The 17,792-nt window shown below is 32.9% G+C and overlaps 2 protein-coding genes across 2 annotated transcripts; one reads left to right on the top strand and one right to left on the bottom strand.

The window, feature by feature from the left end:
* Positions 1–3,215: 3,215 nt before the first annotated feature.
* LOC108993526 (dehydrin Xero 1-like) lies at positions 3,216–4,319 on the bottom strand. The gene is made up of 2 exons (XM_018968473.2): positions 3,933–4,319; positions 3,216–3,831 (listed from the first exon to the last, which is right to left on the bottom strand). Exons 1-2 carry the CDS (start codon positions 4,245–4,247, stop codon positions 3,604–3,606), a joined length of 543 nt encoding a protein of 180 aa, XP_018824018.1. The 5' UTR covers positions 4,248–4,319; the 3' UTR covers positions 3,216–3,603.
* Positions 4,320–8,776: 4,457 nt separating this feature from the next.
* LOC108993557 (uncharacterized WD repeat-containing protein C17D11.16-like) lies at positions 8,777–17,583 on the top strand. Its single transcript, XM_018968526.2, has 16 exons — positions 8,777–9,026; positions 11,188–11,387; positions 11,654–11,733; positions 11,819–11,917; positions 12,101–12,224; positions 12,971–13,029; positions 13,125–13,190; positions 14,261–14,331; positions 14,422–14,518; positions 15,811–15,885; positions 16,103–16,201; positions 16,402–16,545; positions 16,629–16,658; positions 16,763–16,825; positions 16,946–17,023; positions 17,134–17,583. Exons 1-16 carry the CDS (start codon positions 8,908–8,910, stop codon positions 17,215–17,217), a joined length of 1,488 nt encoding a protein of 495 aa, XP_018824071.1. The 5' UTR covers positions 8,777–8,907; the 3' UTR covers positions 17,218–17,583.
* Positions 17,584–17,792: the final 209 nt, after the last annotated feature.

Genomic DNA, 17,792 nt, shown 5'->3' with positions numbered 1-17,792 from the left:
CCTATTTTTCTCAAGTAACAAGTTTACAACCTTAAAATAAATTATCGTAATTATTTAGAATATAAATAATTAGATCTATGTATTACTATTATTAGAAAGAGTAATAATTTTACAAAATATTAAAATAGGAGAAAGATTTCACCTACATGTAAAAGAGTAGCTCCACCCCGCCTCCCTGAGTTAAAGTCTATCAAAATTATTAAAGTCTAGTGATTAGTTGTGTAACCAGTTTGGTCTGGTTCGGTCTGATTTTGGATAAAATCTAAGACCGAACTGGTATATACCGATTTTGTATTTTCCAAACTAATTACGCACCGGTTATCCTCCTAAACCGATACTTCCGGTTTTATAGGTTTCCAGCCCGGTCCGGTCCGATTTTCTAGTTTTTTTAAAATGTAAATTTCACAATTTGTCATTAAAAATTTGTTTATAAAAAAAAAACTTTTAGTATTAATTAAAAGTATTAGTATTAGTTATAATCTTTTAGTAAAAACTTTTAGTATTAATTATAAGTATAACTATAATCTATAGTCTATATTAGACTATTAGTATTATTTATAAACTTATATATTAGTATTAACATTTAATGTAATAATTTATAAATTATAATATGAAATTATCTCATATATATGTATATATATATGAAATTATAAATTAACATTTAATGTATAAATTTATAATTATACATTATATATAAAACTTATTTATATTAATATTTAATATATATTTAAAATATTTTGTATAAAACTTTTTATATAAAAATATTATTTTTTATTTTTTTTACTCAACCGGTCCGGTCTAAAAAATCCCAAAACTGGAACCGGACCGAAACCGGCCAGTTTTTACATTTTAAAAACCGGTTCCAGACCGGACTGGTTCAAAATTGGTAAAAACGGTCTGGTTCGGTCCGGACCAATTTTCCGATTTTTCGATTTGAGTTTACACTCCTACTAGTGATGGACTAGGGGTAAAGAGAATTATGTCTAAACTCGAAAATCTGATCCGAAAATTTCAGTCTGGATCAGACTGAATCCTCTCCCGGTTGGTTTCAGTCTCAGATCTTGTGGATTAAATAAATTTGGTCCAGTCTTGAAATCTATAAATTCTGAACCGGATCGGACTAAATCCATTTATATATATATATATATATAGATATATTACTAATGAATCTAATGATAATATAAAGCATTTTTTGTATGTCCCACCATTAACTAATTAGTAACTAACATCTACATACATGATCTAATTAAACTTATTAGATAAATTTTTTATAAAATACCTAAGTTGCATGTAAAGTATAAAGGATGTATGGTCAACGGCAAATTGACAATTATTTACTAATCATATACAAATTGAAAATTATTTATTAATAGTTTTCGTATAATCTATTATCACTGATCATATAAAATATTAAATAGTATACACTATAAATTTTTGTATCTTTTTCTAGTTTTTTTCTATTCTTTTTTATGTTAATAATAATGTAGGTTGATAATAATCTCAAAATCATGACTTGGATCAAAACTTGACTAGTAAAGTTAGTTGGGCCGAAACTTACACTACAAACAAAAAGAATATAACGGATTATTTGCGACGAGAATTACTATTTATGATGATAGCATTCATTTTTAACAGGAAATAGTTATTTTGGCAATAAATAACTAGCTATAAATAAGCATTTTTCGTATAATTATGAAAAAGTAACCATTGGGATAAGGGTCGGACTGACCGGACTGGACCAATCCACTAAGAGTGATCGGTCCGATCAAATCTGAAAAAATGATATATCAAAAGTTTCAGTCCATCACCTTCAAACCAGATCGGACCGATTTACACCTCTATATATATAAATTATATATATAATTTATTACTATATATAATATATATATATATATATATATATATATATATATATAGAGTAAGAAACTAATTTCTTTTAATGAAAGGTAGTTTTATCTTAATTTATGTATTTTTAAATAAATTTATGACATTTTAGGATCTTAATGGCTAATTTGCATAATGAGATAATATGAGATGATTTTATATGAGTTTAATAAAATATTATTATAATATATTTTTTATTTTAAAATTTAAAAAAATTGAATTATTTATTATATTTTATATAAAAATTTAAAAAAATTATAATGATGAATTCATATCTAAATCTAAACAGTACCTAAGACGACGATTATCTTTAGTAAAAGCTCAACCTCCTGCGGTGTCTCTGTTTCCTGTCTCAACCATCCTCTTCTATTTTGTCGTCTATCGGTCCTCTCTCCCTCCCTCCCTCCCTCCCCCCTTGCCTCCTAACAGCCCATGTATCTGACCTCTCTTTGTTTGAGTTGTATCTTGATTTGTTTTTTATTTTTCAATTGATTAGAAGTCGGGTGTTTTGAGAGGTGGACAGACGTCCATGGGGCCAATCTGCCACCCGGAATGGGACTAACTTTTATATCCAGATATATAATTGAAACTGGATTTGAACGTCTTTGGATCTGCTCATAGTACTCTCATTAGAATAGTTAAATTAAAATATATTTTTGATAAATATAAGATGAATTTAACTTTTAACTATTCTATTTATATAAATCTTCACATTGGAATAGTCATTTTTTCATTATATGACAATAAAATAATATAAGATGAATTTAATTTTGACTATTCACATCAAATCTCCAAATTGAATTATCCATTTATTCATTATATAGTAATGAGTAATTAATAATTTTGAAAATTTTTTAATTTTTTTAATTATGAATTTATTTTATTTTATCATATTTTACTATTTATAATATTATATATTAATTTGTAATTGTATTCTAATTATATTTTTTCAATTGTCATTTAAAATGGAGGGAGAAATAATTAATATTAAAAGAAGAGAGAAAGAAATAATATAAAAATGATTTGATGAATGAATAGTGTGTTTCAAATTTAGAAATTAGTTTGGATATTACTGTAGCTATATTCCAAATATTTGGAATATAGCTAATTCAATGTGAACAATTTATTGACCTAATAGCTAAATTCTCATTAGATTTAACTTTTAGCTAATCCAATGAGAATGCTCTTAGAGAGCCGGCTTTCACTCCACTTTCACTTTCATATCAATAGCGGAATATATATGATCTCCCCCATACATACGTAAAGCTTTATCTAGTACATGAAAGTGTATACCATGATTCTGCTGTCTATCAAGAACTGCAGGACGACGGATGTGAAGAACATGATATATCAAGAATTACAGTACCGTAGTGTTCATACGAACCTGATCATCAACCACTAAACTAAAAGGCTAGGTAAAATAAAAATGAAAAATAAGAACATGATACATTAATTATTTAATTAATTAACCAGAAACTTCAACAATATAACACTATCTAGCACCCAACAAAAAGCAAATAATAAAATACAAGATTGAACCGCGCGCATACGCTTATACATCCACCACCCCGGCCATGACCACTTATTAAACGCCTTATAGCAGGATCGAGTTCGTAACCAAAACCCTTATGAACCCCTACCTAAACCCTGTAACACCGTCATGCATTTAAGCTACAAACAAGCATTAATAATTTTACATATAGCTCTCGCACACAAGATCTAGTACTGGTGCTCAGAAGTATGGTGGCCACCTGGAAGCTTCTCTTTGATCTTTTCCATCACCCCCTTCCTCTCGTGAGGGTATTGAGCCTGCGTCTCTATATTACCCGCTGTTGTTGTTGCAGATGTCGCACTTCTGTCCTCCTTGTGCCCAAGGCCTGGTATCTTCTCCTTTATCTTCTCCTTCAGCCCCTTCTTCCTTCTCCCGCCTTGCCCGTCGTCCTCAGACTATATTATATACACATTTCGTCGACAAAGAAAAGATTACAACAACAAAGACGATTAACCATCAAATATTTTGAAAAAACAAAGTTAAAAGGAGGACTTACGGAGCTAGAGCTAGAGCTTCCAGAGCGATGAAGCTTGCCAGTACGGTCCCCGCCTTGGAGAGTGGTGGTATCCAACCCATGACCCGCTTCGTACGTGCCTGCAGTGGTGCCGCTGTGGCGTATCGGGTTGCCATATTCATCGGTTCGAATCACGGTGCCGTATTCATCTGTGCGTATCACGTTGCCATATTCGTCTGTGCGAATCACGTTGCCGTACGCATCTCTACGGATTACGTTTCCGTATTCATCGGTACTAAGAACGTTGCCGTACTCGTCAGTTTGGGATGCACCGTATGGGCTTTGGAAGTGTGCCATTATCAAGGAAATAAGCTACAAGAAGATCAAAAGGGAGTACGACTGAATGAAGTAGGTTATGGATATGGATGACAGGATTCAAAGATGGATTATAGTTTATATAGGCGGGCACAACCGTGTAACCGGGCGCCGTTGAAGACGTGGCACAAGCTGTCGTGCCCCTGCCACGTTACTACTCATGGCTACGTGGCGGTTTCAGAAAGCAGACAAATGTCTGACTGTGGTGACTTGAGGCAGGAATTGGTGGTGACACGTTGCCGCGCGCGCGCCCATGAATCAAACAGCCATAATCCAAGCTAGAGACGGTTGGAAATTCAGTTTAGCACACAGTTTGAATTAAGAAATTCTCTCAATTCATCTTATCTCATTTTATTTAATTATTATAATTTTTTTAAATTTTATATAAAATATAATACATAATTTAATTTTTTTAAATCTCAAAATAATAATAATGTTAAAAAATAATATTTTATTTAACTCATCTAAAATTATCTCATCTCATCTCACTATTCAAACGAGTCTTGAATCTAGCATTCAAACATCCAATTCTTAAATCACTAAACTTATCTCAACTGATCCAAACTTTTTATACATAGGACCCACAACTTTTTTCAACTTAACACCTCTTTATACGTCAGACCAACAACATTTTTCAACTTTCCATAAATATATATAAATTCATCTTAACATCCAAATATACTTAAAATCATCTTAGATGGGCTCCATAAAACTCACTATATCATCTCAATTCATTACTATTTATAAAGAATTCAACTCATCTCAACTCAACTCAACTTAACATCCAAACAGAACCTTAATATTGAATGGCGGAGTGGTGGTCCCGTGAATAGATCATAGATCTTATAGGATTCCACGTGTACAATTTTATTTGGAAAATGATAATATGATTATCAAATGAGTTCGACTTCATACAGATACTTTTACGTATTTTTTGTGTATTTTATTGATGCGATTAGTCAAAATAGTTATTTTATATTAAAAAAGTGAAGCAACCAATCACATTAGTAGAATGCACAAAAAGTACGTAAAAGTGATTATATATAGAATTTTTGTTCTCAAATATGCCTATCAAATATGTCTATTCATATATTTTTATTTATTTCTTTTTTTAATGATTAAAGAAGTGACTATTAGTGAATTTAATGTTTAAAAAATATTTAAAAAAAGAAAAAAATAATAAAAAAAACTCATTTTCACTAGTGTACATTTGATATTCACTCTAGTATTGTCCATTTTCTTTTGTATTTTTATAGCTTTTATCCTTGCCCTCATTAATTTATAAAAAAAGTTATTCTAACCTCTTTCATCATAAAATTAAATTCTGATTTATAAGTTTTAAATTTTAATTTTTTTTTAAATAAAATTAGGTGATACAAATATTTTATTAAATATGTTATCTACGCCAATTTATAAATAGAATCTTTTATTTATAAAAAAATAAATAAAAAAATAAATAATGGAGCTTAAACTTTAGTCTGCTATATATGTCGCCATAAAAATTGATTTTTTCTTATATAATTTTAAAAAGTATTAAAGTGTTATGGTTATAGAGAAATTTTATAAAGGAAAGTTAATTACCAACTTTCTAATGTGTTAGATTATAAAACTCTTTTTATTTTACAATAGATCATTTAACGTATCGCATTATTTAGACGTTACGTACGTACATTAATTTGTAAATTTTTTTTTATAAGATTTATTTCTCTTGAGAATATACCGCATGACTTGAAAGCCACCTTTTTTTTTTCTTTTAATAAGAAATGGAAACAAAGGCTAAGGTTCTAAGGGGGTCATAGCTAGCAGGCGTGGACGTATAGAAACATGAAAGGCATGGGATAGGAATTTTTCTTGTGAGATTTTAAGAAGCAGCTCTACTGACTATCTAGATTGTGCGCTAAAAAGTTGGTACTTGTATGAACTTTTTGAATAGATTATGAGGAAATCTTGTTTAGAGAGATAGGTCAGATATATATTCTTTGATAATTTAAGTTGTTGTTTTGAGCTTAAGTTTTTTTAACCGCGAGTAATTAAGGTACTTTAATCTTGCTTTCATCCACTATAAGAAAAATGAGTTTTTGTGACTAATTTATTACAATTAAAAAATTATTTGTAACTAATTTTAGTTACAAATAGTCATTTTTATTGGAATTAACTGGTCACAAATAAATAATTTTCTTGTAATGACCTACTGAAGGCTCATTTGGATCATATTTGGCTGTCCATGCATAGAAATATGATGATGTTACTTCTAATGGTTGCAACAAGTACTAAAGTTCTATTGAATTTGATTATCTTAAAGCATTTGAGGTAGCTTTTCATGCATTCATCCATCTTATATCCTCGAGAAAGGAAGCATGATCATGTGTCTTCTTCAGAGAAAATAGATGGCAAAGATCAACCATCTCTCAAAGAGAGAAAGACGCAAGGTGTACGTGTCGCGCTACATGTGATGGAGTAAGTGGCGAAACTAGCAATTGTGTCGAGGAGACCTAAATTTTCTACTGTATGACATATTTATGTAAATTGTAATGTTAGATATAATCGTAGTATATGCAAGTTCTACACACTTCCTTTAAAAAAAATTAGGTCCCCTATTAAAAAATATATAACTTTTTTCATTTGGATCATATTTCTTAAATTTACTTACTTTTTTCAAAGGGATTGGGCGAGACTTACACATTCTAAGACTGTCAACATCATTTCTCTTATGTAAATTAAAAAAAAAAAGATTGAAAAATCATAAAAGCATAACTGCTAATAAAATTATATTCCGGTAATTTGCTACATACACGTTGAAATAAAATTCTAAAAACACAACTTAATATATATTTTAGATTCTGACGATAATCTTTCATAGAATAATATTCATCTATTATTATTTTTGTAATGAAATATTTAAAATTTATTTTCTTCATATAAACTATCAAGGGATATTTTAGATTAATGCCCTCTTTTATTCTAGTATGTAAGCTACTTTATCAGATTTTATGCAAAATCTAGATATTTTCATATCACATTAAACATATAATACTATAATTGAGAGTTTAAATAAATTTTTTTCTTACTCAATGAAGTCTAGAGAATAAAATCTCTCAACTATTTTTCATATAAATCATCGACCTTAAATATTTTTTTTTGATATTTTCAGTTTGGATTGTATATAATTAAGAAGCTCAATATTGTATAACAAGAAACTTTGAGATCTATATTAATAAGCTTATTATTTCTCTTAAACGTAGTTTTAATTTTAATTTTGGAGAGACCACATCCTTGAAATTAAATAATATATAGAAAGTAAACAAAATTTTGGGACTATAAAAAAAAACTGGTGAGAGGCATTTATACATATATTAGAATTTTAAAAAATTTTAAGGAGCATATGGAGATTATAATTTTTTTTTTTTGGGTATTTTCTATATTTATATAATTATGTATAAAATCCAGGAGGTATTTAATGTTTTCAAAAAGTTTTGGGGGCTCCTCAAGTCCAACTTGGTTCCGCCGATGGAGTGACTTTTTGCAAGGTGAGATGCTGGATTTATGGTTTAAAAAGATTACTGGTATGAAATATTGATAAATACAATTATGAATTATAAATGACATGCATTTTTTTCTTTAGAAGAATAGAATTTATTATTAAAAAATTAATTTTTATGTGGATCTCATATTTACCTATTTTTTAAAAAATAATATATAATATTTATAATTTTTATAACTGTAAATATCATTTATTATTAGCACGATAAATCGCATTTGATGAGATAAGAACAACACATCGCAGTTGATAATGAACGGCCAACTCAAAGTTTGTACTCCTTACCAAAAGGGGGGAAAAAAAAATTGGAATGAGGTCAAGAAAGAAAAATATTTTTCTTAAAAAGATAAAAGTTTAGGGGCGCGACTACTATACCGTCCCATCTTGATGGTATGCTCAGCGTAAAAAAATTTTTTATTTTTATTTTTATTTTTTTCATATTTTTTTAATATATTTAAATATATTTTAAAAATAAAAAATATACATCAATATATTTAAAATTAATTTTTTAATTAATAAGTAAGAAAATTTTTTTTTTTGACTAACAGTCAAATGGAACTGTAAAAAAGAGTGATATATATAATAGTATTTTTCAAAAAGAATTGTTCGCATCAACTCGTAGCCGCAGCACACCTCACATGATTTTTTTTTTTTTTTAACTCAATACATTGAATGTGCTGCAGATACAGACTGATACAAATAATTTTTCTTTTTCAAAAGTTTATTCAACATTGACACTGCTATTTGTTCGTACTGAGATAACAATGGGAAAATATAGCACACGACATTGATTTTTTATTTAAAAAAAAAAAAAAGATTTATTGTCCATGAACGAAGGGAAACCTTGGCTCAATTGAAGTAGGAGTAGGATAATAACCTAACCGGTGCTCGAATACCCTTAGCCCGTGTCCCCGATTACAAGAAACGCACTACCAAACAAGTTACAGTGTTCCCCTAAAACCCCATTCACAAAAACCGTTTCCCACCGAATGTAAAGAGAAGCAGCGGAGGACAGCACCGCCTCTGGCTGCTATTAGCTATACCTCTTAACTTTCTCGTCGCATATAGAGATACCAATATAATCGTATATCGAATAGGACAGCAATGATATCTTCCATTGCTTGGTTACCCAGGGGCGCCGCGAATCCTGTGCCCAGCGTGGCCGATCCTCCTTCCAAAGAAGAAATCGAAGAGATGATTAAGTCCGGCGCTTTGGAACCAAGGTCAGTTATTTTAATGGCAACGAACTGGATTTTTCTCTATTTTAATCCTTGGTTTTACTTCCAAGCCTTGCGTGAAATGAAGTTCAACGGCTACATTTTCGCTTCGTGAAATTACACATTCGTTTGTTTTAGTTCGTTGTATAGGTAGATGGAATAGGGAGAAGGCACGAAGTAGCAAAACATTTTATGTAAATTGATCAAGTTTATCTTTTTAGACAATAGCTAAGGTAGAAAACACGGCTAGGTGGCGATAATTGTTTTGTAGTAATGTAGAAGTTGCATTGCAGTAGAGTTAACTTGTTTTTGAATTTGGGTTTTTAGTTTTTTTTTTATAAGTAATTTGGGTTTTTAATTGGAGCCCTGTGTTGTTTAATACAATCAAATCAGCAAGAAAGAAGGAAATGTGTGCATTTTTTGGAGCTAGCGTGGACCTGCTTACTGCCATGCACAAGTGGTAATTAAAAGAGAGCTTTTATTGATTGATTTCAAACTAGTGTTGCACAACAACTTATTCTCCCATTCGGCTAAATAGTTCATATAATAATGTAAAAAACCCAACCTCCCAAACACCCGTAATGGTTGGCTCAAGTGGTAAGGGCCTTGGTTTTGGTGGCATGCTCCTTCCATCTCTAAGCTTCGAACTCTTGGGTACAAACATATTCTAAGGGCCTTGGTCTCCATTGCATGTTTATGCTTTTTTCTGTTTATTGATTGGTCAATAACTATTAAGGTGATGTGTGGCAATAGTATCACCTTTAGACTGGAGCAATGTTGGTAAAATTGCTACGTGCATTTAAGTGCAAACGCTGTCTAGAGCCTAGTATAAAGCACAAGCGCTCGCCTAATTGAAGTAAAGCGCACACTTTAAAAAATGATGCATAGATGGACTTACTTTTGATGCTCAACTCACAAGAAGTAGGATGACTCGTTCTACCAAGCCATGAATACGCATAATGTAAGTCCATTCCCATGGAAGAGTATTTGGAAGACAAAGGCACCTCTAAAGGCAATCTTCTTTGTATGGATGGCTTTCTTGGAGAAGTCTTCACACTAGACAACTTAAGGAAACACTAAAACATTTTCATGGATCGGTGTTGTATGTGCAAAAAGAGTGGAGAGTTCATTGATAATCTACTACTTCATTGTGAGATTGTTATGACCTTGTGGAATGAATTCTTTGCTCGAGTGGGATTATCTTGATTGATGATGAGAAAGGTGATCGATCTCCTAGTTTCTTGGATAGGCCTTCAGGTCAATTCTCAAATTGCAGCAATATGGAAGATGGTCCCGATGGTCTATGGTGGTATATTTGGAGGGAGAGGAACGAAAGAAGCTTCAAAGATTGAGACCGGTTAATTGATTAACTTGGAAATATAATAGTCAATACTTTGATCTATTGGTTGTTGTAATTGATTTAATGGCATAAACTTTCATGAATTTCTTGTACCACTAAACTAGCTCGCATGGGTTATTCTCTTGTACATGTCCCGCATACTTGGGCTCTTGCTTATTCCTATGATCAATTAAATTTTGTTTATTGAAAAAGAATTATGCGTAATAAAAAGATGTTCATAAAATAAATTTAAAAAAAGTTTTTAACAACAAGATGGTAATATATTTAGCCTATTAGCTCAATTTATCAGATCTTCTGTATCAACTAAATACTTAGAATGATATTTTTATTTTTGTAAAAACAATTACAAAAGTGTGCTTTACTGCACTTTAAGCTCACACAAAACCATAAAAAAGTGCTGCTTTGTGGCTTTGGCGCTTTGTGCTTAAGCGCGCTTTTACAAACATTGGATTGGAGAAATAATATGGTTAGGAAATGGCATGCTTTTCTGATTTTTTTCCCCATATTTTAGAGACCTTCAATTTCAAATTTTCAGAAAATTTATTGTATGTTGTCATCGATTTTGTTTTTTTAAACGATGATGCTGATGCACTTTGGCATAATTTAATCCAGAAAGAAAAATTAATATAGATTATCAAACTTTTCTTGAAATTTGGATATATTTGGAGAAATATTTTTATTTCCTAGAGACAAAAGAAAAGGTTGATCTCGATCTTGTTCTATGTGTTAGTCAAGTTCTACCTATAAAAAAAATGTGTTAGCCAAATTCCGGGCTTTGTATACTGATGAGGCTCTTTGGTAATGTAGTGGAGATGGTGACAGCGAGGAAGATGATGAAGATATGAATGTTGATGCTGCCAAGGAAGCTGATGAAGCTGCCCATGCATTGGAGGTGGCGGATGCACTTGGAAGAACTTCCAATAACACAAATTCAGGGACCGGTTTTGATGATGTAACCAACAGTTTGAGGGAACTTGACATGGAACATTATGATGAGGAGGATGATGGTATCCTTCCTGCTTTAGTTCTCGGATTTCCTTTCTTTGGTGGGGGGGGGGGGGGGGGGGGGGGTTGGAGTTTGCTTTTATCAGCATTGGCCTTGAAGGATATTTACATGAATGAAATTGGGGCATTTGTACCTGATTTTACCAATGACATTATTTTTGTGCTTGTTCCTTGAAACAAATTTCATATTATATGTGATTGGTCCCAAAAACTAAAACAAAAGGCTATGTTGGATGTATAACAAGCATTTTCTCATGGCTTACCTCAGGCATTGAGTTATTTAGCACAGGTCTAGGGGACGTCTACTACCCAAGTAATGACATGGATCCATATATAAAAGATAAGGATGTAAGTTTGATTCCTTAAGGTCTCTCCTTTTGTTACTTTTTACCCTTCTGATTCTAGAACGTCACTTTTTTTCTGGTCTTTCCAGGATGAGGACTCTGAAGAGGTCGAGGACATGACTATTAATCCAATGGATGCTGTCATTGTATGTGCACGCAGTAACCAGGATGATGTCAGTCATCTCGAGGCATGTAATATCTTGAAAAAATTCTCTCTCTCTCTCTCTCTCTCACACACACACACACACACACACACACATGCCCCGTGCGCGTGCCAGCCACCCAAGGGAATCCCACCCCTCCAAAGCAAAGAAAAAAAAAGAATAACTTTCTTCAGGCACTCACAAGTGATCCCCTTGATGTGCTTCCAGGTTTGGATATATGAAGAATCTGATGATGGTGATGCAAACATGTATGTTCACCATGATATCATCATTTCAGCAGATCCACTTTGTACTGCATGGCTTGATTGTCCACTTAAAGGTGGAGAAAAAGGTGGGGCATACTGATTTTGGTTTAATTTTGGAGTTTATCCAATAGCAAATGCGCTTCTTTTTACATAATGTTTCTTCTTTCCCATTGAAATGAAGAGATGGATGTTAAAGGGTTGGCCAGGATTCAGATCTTATTTAATTTTGATCTTCCATCATATGAAATGGCTTGAATTTGAATCTGACGGATAGTCATGAATGATTATAATTGGTATTTGGACTTGGGTAGATCCACTCAGACTAAGATCTGAATCCCATAAAATAATATAAGTACAAGTATGTTCATGGTTTAATTGCTTGAAATCAAAGTGAATTTCAATGTTCGTCTCTTTTGTAATTATTAATTTTTTATCTGAACTTGGTTGTCTTCAAAGTGAAGATTTGAATCCAGAGTTTTATTTAATCAGTTTTTGACTGGAAGCCAATTAAAACTGTCTTGACAGCACTTTCTTAAAAATGTTTCCCAATACTTGTATTGAAATTATAACCATTTTAACTGTTTAAGTCCAATCAAGTTTTCCACTCCGAGGTAAAATCAGAGTGGCCATTAAATTTCAGCACCACATAAGAACAATCCTTCTAGAGTAGCTGTTGATATGAAAACTGAACCTGTGTTATAACCAATTTTGTTGAAGTGAATTTTTTACATCATAAAGGATTGTGGTTATTGCTAGTATTTTGCATTTAAAGTTGGTTTGTTTTGTTATTTATTCATTTATTTTATATTTAAAAGCTTTCTTGTGTTGCCAGGGAATTTTATAGCCATTGGCTCCATGGAACCTTCTATTGAGATATGGGACCTTGACATTGTATGTGGACTATTGATATTGATCTAATTAGACTAATGGTTTTGTGATGTTCTTCCAAACCCTAATGTTTTTTTCTCTCTCTCTCTTGTTTTTAGATTGATGAAGTACAACCATGTGTAGTATTAGGTGGCATTGCTGAGAAGAAGGGGAAAGGAAAGAAGGTTTGTCACTGAATTCCTTCCAAGATGATGCCAGTATAGTGTTCCCATGTAAATGATATTTCCTCTGATGTTGCTTAATACTTGTAGGCTTATTGCATTTATGGTATCATGCGGTTGTAAACTTCACCCAACTTCTACCCTTAATTTTGTCCATGTTGTAGAGATGGAAATGTTTCAAAGGCTAAAAAAATTGAAAAATTGCACCTGTGAACGTGCAAACCTAGTGGTCAAACTGAGGGCCTGAGATGATCTGTAGACTCAGACATCTTGAGTTTGGTTCTGTACTTGGTGTTCTTCTAGATTACTTGATACACTGTTATAACAGGTAGGGTGGTGTATCCGGGGTTTACTCCCTAGTGGTACGGTCCAAACGGTCTTACCTTAGTGAGGTTCCATGTCATAAAAAAGGAAAAATAATCTCCTCCCATATATTCTATCAAGAGCTAATTTAAACTGAAAATTTTATCATAACAATTCAAGAGATCTCAATCGCTGGGAGAATCCAGAAAGTATTTGTCAAAAATTTTGAAAGCATCTATCTTTGTACGAAATGGGATATCAACTGTCTGATGGTGTTTCTTTTAAGCCTTTTTTAAGTCATGTTGGTTGTAAAAATGGGCATGTCTACCTACTTATAAAAAAAAAGGGGGCATGTCTACCTATTGACTCCAACGTGCCTCACAAGCCTCTCTAATTTTGAATAAATATTCTTATGCACCAATAGATGTTAAAGTTTGATTTTATGAGACTGGTTCGGTTTTATCTAATAAAGAGACGAGTATTAGAGTAAAGAAAAGCTACATCAACTCATTATAGAAAGCATACCTAGAAAACAAACCTTCATTTTTTTTTTCTACCGATAGAGGAAAATGAAGGTTTGTTTTCTAGGTATGCTTTCCATCTCAATATAATATATTTTAATATACCTGCTAAATATACTTGCACCCCTGGTATTAGTCGAGACTTCGTTCTCGGACACCCGCTGCCAATAAAAATATATATATACCTGCTAAATATATACTTTATTTTTGAACTTCTGTTTACTAACTATATTACATGCTTTTTGTTAGACATCAATCAAGTACAAAAAAGACAGTCACAAAGGTCCAGTGCTTGGTCTTGCTTGGAACAAGGAGTACAGGTTACCCCTCTGCTACTGTTTGGTCTTTAGTTGCTTCATTGGGCGTATGTGTGAATATTGGATAAATTCTCTGTTTTTCTTAAAAATCAGGAATATACTAGCTAGTGCAAGTGGTGACAAACGAGTTAAGATTTGGGATGTGGCTGCTGGAAAATGTAATATTACTATGGAGCATCATACCGATAAGGTGAGAATTATAACTTAATTGTGTATATTTTCTACTCATGATGTAATTGGATGACATTTGGTGTTATCCACCATAGCAGTAGTATAGCTATTATCATAGAAGCTCCTCTTTGTAGTGGATTGAGGTGATGAGGTTAGACAATAATGTATGCCCAAGGTGTTGGATTCATCCACCATAAGTGAGTGTATATTGATGAAATTAGGGTACCGTCCTTTTTTTGTTTTCAAAAAAATGAAAAAAAAAGGCTAGACAATTATTGGATAAATTTAAGTGATAATCTTGGGTTCTTGAAGCCAAATCCTCCTTAATTGTAGCTAGGTTAAAGATCTAAATCAGTAGGGTTGCAGGTTAGTAAACTAGTTCAAACTAGACAACCTTCACTCCGTACAGATCTTGATTGAATATGCAATGTTAGAAAGTTTTTTTAATGCTACCCTTGTAGGACTAATTAATTCAAAAAATGAAATCAATCAGCAATTAGTAAGATACAAACTGGCGCCTGAAATACAAATAAAACATAATTGACAAAATAATTATAAAACCATTCTAATTTGGGACTTAAAGGGCTCGGGGATGACTGGAAGAGGTACTATCATCGAGATGCTAGAAGCCCTCATGCATTATGGTCACCCATTTTCATTCTCATTCCAAAGTGTGGCACATCAATACATGCAGAATTCAAGTTCTAATATGCGTGTTTGGTTGCAAGTGGTTATAGGATTTCCATATGGTTTAAAATATATAAAGCTCTGTCTGAACCCCTAGGGGTTGCTCTAGTGGTAAATGCCTTGGTCTTGGTGGTATGCTCCCTCCATGTCTAAGATTCAAATCCTTTTGGGTACAAACAATTTTTAGGAACCATCGGACCGGGGAACTTCCTCTTGAATTACCCGAGATGCACTTGCAGGAAACTCCTTGCCGAGGGCCTGTGTAACTCTGGGATTAGTCGGGACTTTGTTCTCGGACACCTAGTGCCAATAATATCTATATATATATATATAAAGCTCTGTCTGTCAAATTTTTGCACTCAAAATATGGTCAGGGAAAAGCTAAACGTAAACAAATTAGTATATTTATGAATCTGCTTGTATGAACAAACGCAAGCTACTTGCCCCTAATTGAGTGGTATTCTGCATTGTTGCAATGTTAAAGTGTTAGCATAAACTGGAATGCTAGGCTTTTTTGAACCACATCAGACACTATCAATACTACCAAACGAAATTCTTGATGATCTCCACACAGATGAGTCTACTGAGTTTATATGTTTACCTTCTTCCTCCTATCCTTTGCAGGTTCAAGCAGTTGCATGGAATAATCATGCAGCACAAGTTATTCTTACTGGATCTTTTGATCGTTCGGTGGTCATGGTAATGAAGCTTTTACTTGAAATTATTTTTTATATTATCTTTAACACTAGCCATAGCTATTTCCATTGAACATGTGTGCATCTACATAGCCTCTAATGGAGGACTTGCGTGCTTGAAACGAGTGACTCAAGCTTTGACTTGGACTATTTTTTTTTCCAGTTCTTGTTGCTTTGATGATAAAATGACCTGATGTGTATTTCATATTTTTGTATTGCAGAAGGATGGGAGAATACCAGCACATTCTGGTTATAAATGGTCGGTCACAGCTGATGTAGAAAGCTTGGCATGGGATCCACACACCGAGCACTCATTTGTGGTGAGTGCTTCAGCCTATCTGTAACCACCTTCCCATTGGCGATTTCATTTTTTTTTTTTTTTTTCCCTTTTGGAGAAGGGAAATTCATCTTTGTGTGTGGACACTGTTATTGTTTCTAGAGAATTTTAGGCATATCTTAGTTTTGGTTAGAGAGGTCGTATAACAAGATCAATTAAATAATCATTCAAAGATCCTCTCAGGTGAGTCTTGAAGATGGTACTGTCAAAGGTTTTGATATCAGGGCTGCCACGTCTGATGCTGCTTCTGAGTCAATTCCAAGTTTTACTCTCCATGCGCACGACAAAGCTGTTTGCACAGTCTCTTATAATCCTTCAGCACCTAATGTACCTACCTACTTTTTCTTTTTCTGCCTCACATAGTCATATCTTTTACTTTATTAACTTCCTCTGTGCAACTTTTCCTACAGCTTCTTGCAACTGGATCTGAGGATAAAATGGTAGTTTTATAATTGTTATTGTTGTGAGATAATTTATTATTTCACACGGGCACTTTCTAAACCCTGCAGATTGTTAATGTTTTCTGCTTTTCCATTGCATGCAGGTGAAGCTTTGGGATCTGTCAAACAATCAACCTTCTTGTGTTGCATCCCAGAATCCTAAAGCGGTAAGCGATGATCCTAATTTTCATAAATCTTATGTCTTGAGGTAAATAAGCCTCTGGTAGACTTTGTTTTACCGTTATTACTCTAGATAGATTCTCATGCTTTGTTCTGGGTAATGTCAGGGAGCTGTCTTTTCCATTTTCTTCTCAGAGGAAAGCCCCTTTTTGCTGGCAATAGGAGGTTCCAAGGGAAAACTGGAAGTGAGTGTAAAACAATTCTTGGCAATTCGTTGTAAAGTTGGTTTACCCACTCCAATATATTTTTGTGAAAGTTGTGTAACTGATAATCAATGGTCATTGGAAATCTTCAGGTATGGGACACGTTATCTGATGCTGGGGTCGCTAGAAGATTTGGGAATTATGGAAAGCAGAAGATATCTCAATCCAGGTCTTGATGTTATTATATTGGAAGATGAAAGTGGTTTTCAAATTTTTCCCAGTTAAGCAAAGAGGTTGTCACTGGTGTAATTTTTATTTGTTACTTTTATTTTTCTGAAGGAGGGCATCGCTACGCGTAATGTTCTCAATTTTGAGATCTGTATGGCGCAGATTATCTCTTGATCTCTTCTAACCTCCCAGTCTCCTTCCCTTTCTATCTCTTTCTTATTGGGAGATGTATTTAGTAAGTATAAGCATAGGGATTTTTCAATTTTGGTATTGTATCTATGTTTGAGAATTTAAAAAAAAAAAAAAATTAATGTTGGTATTATGACTTATAGATTATATATGAATCATCAAAAGGGACGGAGAATGGTTCTTGACTTTGTTTGTGAGGAGAGCTTGTTACAAGCCTAGCATGAGAAAGGGAATTTGACTCACTTCGAGGGTGAGGGCCTCCGGAAGAAAAAAATTGAGAAGAAAGAAAGAAGAAATTTATAGTTTGTATTCTTATTTCGCATGAGGAGGGGTTTCCTCTACAGTGGAAAGCTTTATGCTTCTCGTTGTAACCACATTTGAGTAAAAAACAGAG

The sequence above is a fragment of the Juglans regia genome, chromosome 11 (genome assembly GCF_001411555.2).
Source record: "Juglans regia cultivar Chandler chromosome 11, Walnut 2.0, whole genome shotgun sequence".
In the NCBI taxonomy this organism is placed as follows: domain Eukaryota; kingdom Viridiplantae; phylum Streptophyta; class Magnoliopsida; order Fagales; family Juglandaceae; genus Juglans; species Juglans regia.
The sequence above is the reverse complement of the archived record's forward strand: the minus strand, read 5'-3'. Positions and strand labels throughout refer to the sequence as shown.